The following is an 8985-nucleotide window of genomic DNA, read 5'->3' as shown; positions in this document are numbered from 1 at the left end:
CAGCCGGCTGAAGGCCATGCTGGAGCCCCCCCCCGCCGCCCCCCACCCCGTGCGGGTCTTCGAGCGCTCCCCCTACAGCGACCGGTACCCACCACCCCCTCCTCTAATTAAGAGGGATGAGGGGATTAAAAGGGATAACGAGCCTCCCCGCCGCCCGGGTTGTGTCCCCGGGGTGAGCAGAGCCACCGGCCCCGGTGAAGCCCGGAGTGATGCTTAATTACAGACATGCCCTCGTTGGATAATTTGGAGCTTCGTTATCCCCCCCCTCCAATAATTTTTGCTGGTGGCTGCCCCATCCCCACCAGTGCCGGGTGGTGGCTTGATGTCCTTTAGGTGATGGGGGGGGGACACGGGTGGCTGCGTGTCCCCCATTAAGAGGGATGAGGGGATTAAAAGGGATAACGAGCCTCCCCGCCGCCCGGGTTGTGTCCCCGGGGTGAGCAGAGCCACCGGCCCCGGTGAAGCCCGGAGTGATGCTTAATTACAGACATGCCCTCGTTGGATAATTTGGAGCTTCGTTATCCCCCCCCCCAATAATTTTTGCTGGTGGCTGCCCCATCCCCACCAGCGCCGGGCGGTGGCTTGATGTTCTTTAGGTGATGGGGGGGACACGGGTGGCTGCGTGTCCCCCAACATCACTCAGCCCCAAATTAAGGATTTCCGCCTTAATTAAACACACAAAAAAAGGTGAAAAAAAAATGGTGGTGAAGCCACCTGGGCCCGGTGGGGGGTGGCTGGAGGTGCTGGGGGGTGCCAACTGCCCTGTCCCCCCTCTCTCAGGTTCTGCACCTGGGCTGGAACAATCCTCACCACCAATACAAACTGGGGGGTGAGGTATTGGAAAACAGCCCTGAGGAAAGGGACTTGGGGGTGCTGGTGGAGGAGAAGCTGGACATGAGCAGGCAGTGGGACCTTGCAGCCCAGAAGGCCAATCCCATCCTGGGCTGCATCAAAAGAAGCGTTGCCAGCAGGTCCAGAGAGGGGATTCTGCCACTTGACTCTGCTCTGGTGAGACCTCACCTGGAGTATTGTGTGCAGGTCTGGAGCCCTCAATATAAGAAGGACATGGACCTGATGGAGAGGGTCCAGAGGAGGGCCACAAGGATGATCAGGGGGATGGAGCACCTCTGCTCCGAGGACAGGCTGAGGGAGCTGGGGTTGTTCAGCCTGGAGAAGAGGAGGCTCCAGGGAGACCTAATAGCAGCCTTCCAGTACCTGAGGGGAGCTGCAGGAAGGCTGGGGAGAGCCTGTTTAGAAAGGGCTGCAGTGACAGGACGAGGGGCAATGGCTTCAAGCTGGAGGGGAACAGATTTAGACTGGAGATGAGGAGAGGGTTCTTCACTGTGAGGGTGGTGGAGCACTGGAACAGGTTGCCCAGGGAGGTGGTTGAGGCCCCATCCCTGGAGATATTCAAGGAGAGGCTCGATGAGGCCCTGGGCAACCTGGTCTAGTTGGGGGTGTCCCTGCTGACTGCGGGGGGTGGGACTAGATGGCCTTTGGAGGTCCCTTCCGGCCTGGAAAATTCTATGATTCTCCCTCCCTTCCCAGGTACGTCTTTGCCAAGAACCTCTTTGAGGTTGGGCACCTGCAGCCCCTGGAATGGGCCATCTACCAGGACTGGCACGGCTTCCTCCTGCGGCAGCTGGGCCACCGCGCCGCCCTCCACGGCTTCCTCTACCTGCGGGCCACGCCACAGGTGGGTGCTGGCCAGAGACACCCCCCGCAGTGTCCCAGAGCCCAACGAGCTCCTGGAATTGCCAAAGTGTCGGGGTTTAACCGTGAATCTCTGGCCCGGAGGAGCCAGGGCCAGCGCCCGTTCCCATGGGAATGTTGGTAGGAGTTTTGCTCTGGAGCCTGGAGTGGATTTTTTGGGGAGGGGGGGCTGCAGCATCTCCTGGGGATGCCCGGCTGCGGGCCCTCCCCTGGGGCTGCTTTGCCTGATGCCTGCACCCCGTTAACCTCCCGTCTCTCCCGTTAACCTCCCGTCTCTCCGGCATCCCATGGACATCCTGTCTCCCATTTCTCCCATTAACCCCCCTGCATCCCATTAAACTCCCATCCCCCCCATCTCCCGTTAACCTCCTGTCTCTCCCGCATCCCATTAACCTCCCATCTCCCATTTCTCCTCTTTCTCCCGTTAACCCACATCTCCCGTTTCTCCCATTAACTTCCTATCTCCCGTTTCTCCCATTTACCTCCCTACATCCCATTAACCTCCCCTCTCTCCCACATCCCATTAACCTCCCTGCATCCCGTTAACCTCCCGTCTCCCATTTCTCCCGTTTACTGTCCCACATCCCATTAATGTTTCCTCTCCCCCACATCCTGCTAACCTCCCATCTCCTATTAACCTCCCTGCATCCCATTAATGTACCATTTCTCCCACATCCCCTTAACCTCCCATCTCCCATTAACCTCCCTGCATCCCGTTAACGTCCCATCTCTCCCACATCCCCTTAACCTTCCATCTCTCTGGTTAACCTCCCTGCATCCCGTTAATGACCCATCTCCCGTTTACCTCTCCTCTCTCCCGTTAACCTCCCCTCTCTCCCACATCCCGTTAACCTCCCTGCATCCCGTTAACCTCCCGTCTCCCATTTCTCCATTAACCCTTCTGCATCCCGTTAACTTCCCATCTCCCATTTACCTCCCTACATCCCTTTAACCTCCTGTCTCTCCCGCATCCCGTTAACCTTCCATCTCTCCCACATCCCGCTAACCTCCTGTCTCTCTATTTCTCCTGCTAACCTCCCTGTATCCCCTTAACCTGCCATCTCTCCCGTCAACCTCCCCTCTCTCCCACATCCCATTAACCTCCCTGCATCCCATTAACTTCCCATCTCCCGTTTACTTCCCTACATCCCGTTAACCTCCCGTCTCTCCCGCATCCCGCTAACCTCCCGTCTCCCATTTCTCCCATTTACTGCCCCGCGTCCCATTAACATCTCCTCTCTCCCACATTCCTTTACCCTCCCGTCTCTCCCGCATCCCACTAATCTCCTGTCTCCCATTTCTCCCATTAACCTCGCTGCATCCCATTAATGTCCCATCTCTCCCACATCCCCTTAACCTCCCATCTCTCTGGTTAACCTCCCTGCATCCCGTTAACCTCCCATCTCCCGTTTACCTCCTGTCTCTGCCTTAACCTCCCCTCTCTCCCACATCCCATTAACCTCCCTGCATCCCGTTAACCTCCTGTTTCCCATTTCCCCGTTAACCCTTCTGCATCCCATTAACTTCCCATCTCCCGTTTACCTCCCTACATCCCATTAACTTCCCATCTCTCTGGTTAACCTCCCTGCATCCCGTTAACCTCCTGTTGCCAATTTCTCATGTTAACCTCCCTGCATCCCGTTAACTTCCCATCTCCCATTTACCTCCCTACATCCCTTTAACCTCCCATCTCTCCCACATCCCACTAACCTCCCATCTCCCATTTCTCCCGTTAACTTCCCTGTATCCCCTTAACCTGCCATCTCTTCTGTTAATCTTCCCTCTCTCCCACATCCCATTAACCACCCTGCATCCCGTCGACGTCCCGTCTCCCATTTCTCCCGTTAACTTCCCTGTATCCCCTTAACCTGCCATCTCTCCCGTCAACCTCCCCTCTCTCCCACATCCCATTAACCTCCCGTCTCCCATTTCTCCCGTTAACCTCCCTGCATCCTGTTAACGTCCCATTTCTCCCACATCCCCTTAACCTCCCATCTCTCTGGTTAACCTCCCTGCATCCCGTTAACCTCCTGTCTCCCATTTCCCTGTTAACCCTTCTGCATCCCGTTAACTTCCCATCTCCCATTTACCTCCCTACATCCCGTTAACCTCCTGTCTCTCCCACATCCCACTAACCTCCTGCCTCCCGTTTCCCCCGTTAACCTCCCGTCTCCGTGCGGGCGCAGACGTGCCTGGAGCGGCTGCGTCGGAGGGCGCGGAGCGAGGAGGGGGGGATCCGGCTGGAATACCTGCAGCAGCTCCATGCCCAGCACGAGCGCTGGCTGGTGGAGAAGACCACGGAGTGAGTCCCAGTCCATCCCCGCTCCCCCCAGCACCCGGACCCGCTGTGGTTTTGGGGTGACTCCCCCTGATGTGTGTGTGTGTGTGTGGAGGGGGGGTTATTTGGTTGAGCCCCTTCTCTCCCTCCCTTCTTCAGGGTCCACTTTGCAGACATGAAGGACGTGCCCGTCCTGGTGCTGGATGTGGACAAGGACTTTGAGCACGACGTGGCCGCGCAGGGCATCCTCATGGCACAGGTGGGCACGGTGGCACGGCGCGGTGCCATCCCCCTGCCGGGAGCGCCGGGGTCGGGGTCATGCTGACCCCCCCGAGCCTCCCCTTGGTCTTCATTTTCCCATGGAAAAAAACCAATTGCCACGTCCTTGGTCCAAACTGGGACAGGCTGGAGGGCTGGGCAAGGAAGAACCTCATGAGGTTCAACGGGGAAAAGTGTAGGGTCCTGCACCTGGGGAAGAAGAATGTCAGGTACCAGTACAGGTTAGAGGTAAACCTGCTGGAGGCAACTTCTGAAGAGAAAGATCTAGGGGTCCTGGTGGACAGTAAAATGCCAATGAGCAAGCAGTGTGCTCTTGTGGCCAAGAGGCCAACGGAATCCTGGGCTGCGTAGGGCAGAGTGTGGCCAGCAGGTCAAGGGAAGTCATTCTCCCCCTCTGCTCTGCACTGGGGAGGCCACAACTGGAATCCTGCGTCCAGTTCTGGGCTCCCCAGTTCAAAAGGGACAGGGAACTGCTGGAGAGAGTCCAGCGAAGGGCAACAAAGATGATTCAAGGATTGGAGCATCTCCCTTATGAGGAGAGGCTGAGAGAGCTGGGACTCTAGGCTGGAGAAGAGAACAATTCTATGATTCTCCCTCCCTTCCCAGGTACGTCTTTGCCAAGAACCTCTTTGAGGTTGGGCACCTGCAGCCCCTGGAATGGGCCATCTACCAGGACTGGCACGGCTTCCTCCTGCGGCAGCTGGGCCACCGCGCCGCCCTCCACGGCTTCCTCTACCTGCGGGCCACGCCACAGGTGGGTGCTGGCCAGAGACACCCCCCGCAGTGTCCCAGAGCCCAACGAGCTCCTGGAATTGCCAAAGTGTCGGGGTTTAACCGTGAATCTCTGGCCCAGAGGAGCCAGGGCCAGTGCCCGCTCCCATGGGAATGTTGGTGGGAGTTTTGCTCTGGATCCTGGAGTGGATTTTTTGGGGAGGGGGGGCTGCAGCATCTCCTGGGGATGCCCGGCTGCGGGCCCTCCCCTGGGGCTGCTTTGCCTGATGCCTGCACCCCGTTAACCTCCCGTCTCTCCCGTTAACCTCCCGTCTCTCCGGCATCCCATGGACATCCTGTCTCCCATTTCTCCCATTAACCCCCCTGCATCCCATTAAACTCCCATCCCCCCCATCTCCCGTTAACCTCCTGTCTCTCCCGCATCCCATTAACCTCCCATCTCCCATTTCTCCTCTTTCTCCCGTTAACCCACATCTCCCGTTTCTCCCATTAACTTCCTATCTCCCGTTTCTCCCATTTACCTCCCTACATCCCATTAACCTCCCCTCTCTCCCACATCCCATTAACCTCCCTGCATCCCGTTAACCTCCCGTCTCCCATTTCTCCCGTTTACTGTCCCACATCCCATTAATGTTTCCTCTCCCCCACATCCTGCTAACCTCCCATCTCCTATTAACCTCCCTGCATCCCATTAATGTACCATTTCTCCCACATCCCCTTAACCTCCCATCTCCCATTAACCTCCCTGCATCCCGTTAACGTCCCATCTCTCCCACATCCCCTTAACCTTCCATCTCTCTGGTTAACCTCCCTGCATCCCGTTAATGACCCATCTCCCGTTTACCTCTCCTCTCTCCCGTTAACCTCCCCTCTCTCCCACATCCCGTTAACCTCCCTGCATCCCGTTAACCTCCCGTCTCCCATTTCTCCATTAACCCTTCTGCATCCCGTTAACTTCCCATCTCCCATTTACCTCCCTACATCCCTTTAACCTCCTGTCTCTCCCGCATCCCGTTAACCTTCCATCTCTCCCACATCCCGCTAACCTCCTGTCTCTCTATTTCTCCTGCTAACCTCCCTGTATCCCCTTAACCTGCCATCTCTCCCGTCAACCTCCTGTCTCTCCCACATCCCATTAACCTCCCTGCATCCCATTAACTTCCCATCTCCCGTTTACTTCCCTACATCCCGTTAACCTCCCGTCTCTCCCGCATTCCGCTAACCTCCCGTCTCCCATTTCTCCCATTTACTGCCCCGCGTCCCATTAACATCTCCTCTCTCCCACATTCCTTTACCCTCCCGTCTCTCCCGCATCCCACTAATCTCCTGTCTCCCATTTCTCCCATTAACCTCGCTGCATCCCATTAATGTCCCATCTCTCCCACATCCCCTTAACCTCCCATCTCTCTGGTTAACCTCCCTGCATCCCGTTAACCTCCCATCTCCCGTTTACCTCCTGTCTCTGCCTTAACCTCCCCTCTCTCCCACATCCCATTAACCTCCCTGCATCCCGTTAACCTCCTGTTTCCCATTTCCCCGTTAACCCTTCTGCATCCCATTAACTTCCCATCTCCCGTTTACCTCCCTACATCCCATTAACTTCCCATCTCTCTGGTTAACCTCCCTGCATCCCGTTAACCTCCTGTTGCCAATTTCTCATGTTAACCTCCCTGCATCCCGTTAACTTCCCATCTCCCATTTACCTCCCTACATCCCTTTAACCTCCCATCTCTCCCACATCCCACTAACCTCCCATCTCCCATTTCTCCCGTTAACTTCCCTGTATCCCCTTAACCTGCCATCTCTTCTGTTAATCTTCCCTCTCTCCCACATCCCATTAACCACCCTGCATCCCGTCGACGTCCCGTCTCCCATTTCTCCCGTTAACTTCCCTGTATCCCCTTAACCTGCCATCTCTCCCGTCAACCTCCCCTCTCTCCCACATCCCATTAACCTCCCGTCTCCCATTTCTCCCGTTAACCTCCCTGCATCCTGTTAACGTCCCATTTCTCCCACATCCCCTTAACCTCCCATCTCTCTGGTTAACCTCCCTGCATCCCGTTAACCTCCTGTCTCCCATTTCCCTGTTAACCCTTCTGCATCCCGTTAACTTCCCATCTCCCATTTACCTCCCTACATCCCGTTAACCTCCTGTCTCTCCCACATCCCACTAACCTCCTGCCTCCCGTTTCCCCCGTTAACCTCCCGTCTCCGTGCGGGCGCAGACGTGCCTGGAGCGGCTGCGTCGGAGGGCGCGGAGCGAGGAGGGGGGGATCCGGCTGGAATACCTGCAACAGCTCCATGCCCAGCACGAGCGCTGGCTGGTGGAGAAGACCACGGAGTGAGTCCCAGTCCATCCCCGCTCCCCCCAGCACCCGGACCCGCTGTGGTTTTGGGGTGACTCCCCCTGATGTGTGTGTGTGTGTGTGGAGGGGGGGTTATTTGGTTGAGCCCCTTCTCTCCCTCCCTTCTTCAGGGTCCACTTTGCAGACATGAAGGACGTGCCCGTCCTGGTGCTGGATGTGGACAAGGACTTTGAGCACGACGTGGCCGCGCAGGGCATCCTCATGGCACAGGTGGGCACGGTGGCACGGCGCGGTGCCATCCCCCTGCCGGGAGCGCCGGGGTCGGGGTCGTGCTGACCCCCCCGAGCCTCCCCTTGGTCTTCATTTTCCCATGGAAAAAAACCAATTGCCACGTCCTTGGTCCAAACTGGGACAGGCTGGAGGGCTGGGCAAGGAAGAACCTCATGAGGTTCAACGGGGAAAAGTGTAGGGTCCTGCACCTGGGGAAGAAGAATGTCAGGTACCAGTACAGGTTAGAGGTAAACCTGCTGGAGGCAACTTCTGAAGAGAAAGATCTAGGGGTCCTGGTGGACAGTAAAATGCCAATGAGCAAGCAGTGTGCTCTTGTGGCCAAGAGGCCAACGGAATCCTGGGCTGCGTAGGGCAGAGTGTGGCCAGCAGGTCAAGGGAAGTCATTCTCCCCCTCTGCTCTGCACTGGGGAGGCCACAACTGGAATCCTGCGTCCAGTTCTGGGCTCCCCAGTTCAAAAGGGACAGGGAACTGCTGGAGAGAGTCCAGCGAAGGGCAACAAAGATGATTCAAGGATTGGAGCATCTCCCTTATGAGGAGAGGCTGAGAGAGCTGGGACTCTAGGCTGGAGAAGAGAAGGCTGAGGGGAGACCTTATCAATGCCTACAAGTGTCTCAAGGGAGGGTTGAAGGAGGAGGGAGCCAGACTCTTTTCAGTGGTTCCCAGTGAGAGGACGAGGGGCAACGGGCACAAGTTGGAACAGAAAGGGTTCCACTTGAATATGAGGAAAAACTTCTTCACGGTGAGGGTGACAGAGCCCTGGAACAGGCTGCCCAGGGAGGGTGTGGAGTCCCCTTCTCTGGAGATTTTCAAGACCCGCCTGGATGCTCCTGAGTAACATGCTCTAGCTCTAGGCAATCCTGCTTCAGCAGGGGAGTTGGACTAGATGATCTCTATGGTCCCTTCCAACTCTAAAAATTCAGTGAAATTCAGTAAACCTCGGCCATCCTGATGCCATCCTGGTGCCATGCTCTCACTCGGCTTCTCCCTGCAGGTGGAGGCTTTTGTGGGGTCACTACGAGCTGGAGCATCCCCATCGCCCCCCAACCCTCGCTGAGCAGCAGCCCCATCCCTGCCCGGCGGTACCCGAAGGAGCAGCGGAGCCAAAGGGGCATCACCCCCTGGGGGCTCCCACCCAAAATCAACTCCCCCCGAAGGACGAGGGACACATCCCGGTCCCCAGCTGTCCCCCCTCAGGCCTATTAATTTGGGAGAGGGGTGTAATTAAGGCGCTGACAGCGCGGGGTGGTTTTAAGGAGAATGAAGTGGAGTGCGCGGCCGCGGGATGAGTTTTGGGGGGGCGTGAGGTGCTCCCCACACATTATGGGGGGCCTGGTCCCCTCCGCCACCCTCTCCCCATCTCTGGGCTCCCCCCCCCCCCCCCGCGC

The 8985-nt window shown here is 57.3% G+C and overlaps 1 protein-coding gene across 1 annotated transcript in view; it reads left to right on the top strand.

Moving 5' to 3' along the window:
• DGUOK (deoxyguanosine kinase) overlaps positions 1-8950 on the top strand; it is a 9102-nt gene extending 152 nt beyond the window's left edge. The window contains exons 2-9 of the mRNA XM_014945460.1: positions 4-84; positions 1549-1696; positions 3900-4015; positions 4151-4300; positions 4877-5024; positions 7228-7343; positions 7479-7578; positions 8592-8950. Coding sequence (XP_014800946.1) covers positions 4-84; positions 1549-1696; positions 3900-4015; positions 4151-4300; positions 4877-5024; positions 7228-7343; positions 7479-7578; positions 8592-8654 — 922 coding nt within the window. The 3' untranslated portion in view covers positions 8655-8950. The remainder of the gene's footprint in view (positions 1-3; positions 85-1548; positions 1697-3899; positions 4016-4150; positions 4301-4876; positions 5025-7227; positions 7344-7478; positions 7579-8591) is intronic.
• Positions 8951-8985: the final 35 nt, after the last annotated feature.

This window comes from Calidris pugnax, unplaced genomic scaffold, assembly GCF_001431845.1.
Source record: "Calidris pugnax isolate Ruff unplaced genomic scaffold, ASM143184v1 scaffold120, whole genome shotgun sequence".
Classification (NCBI taxonomy): Eukaryota; Metazoa; Chordata; class Aves; order Charadriiformes; family Scolopacidae; genus Calidris; species Calidris pugnax.
The sequence above is the reverse complement of the archived record's forward strand: the minus strand, read 5'-3'. Positions and strand labels throughout refer to the sequence as shown.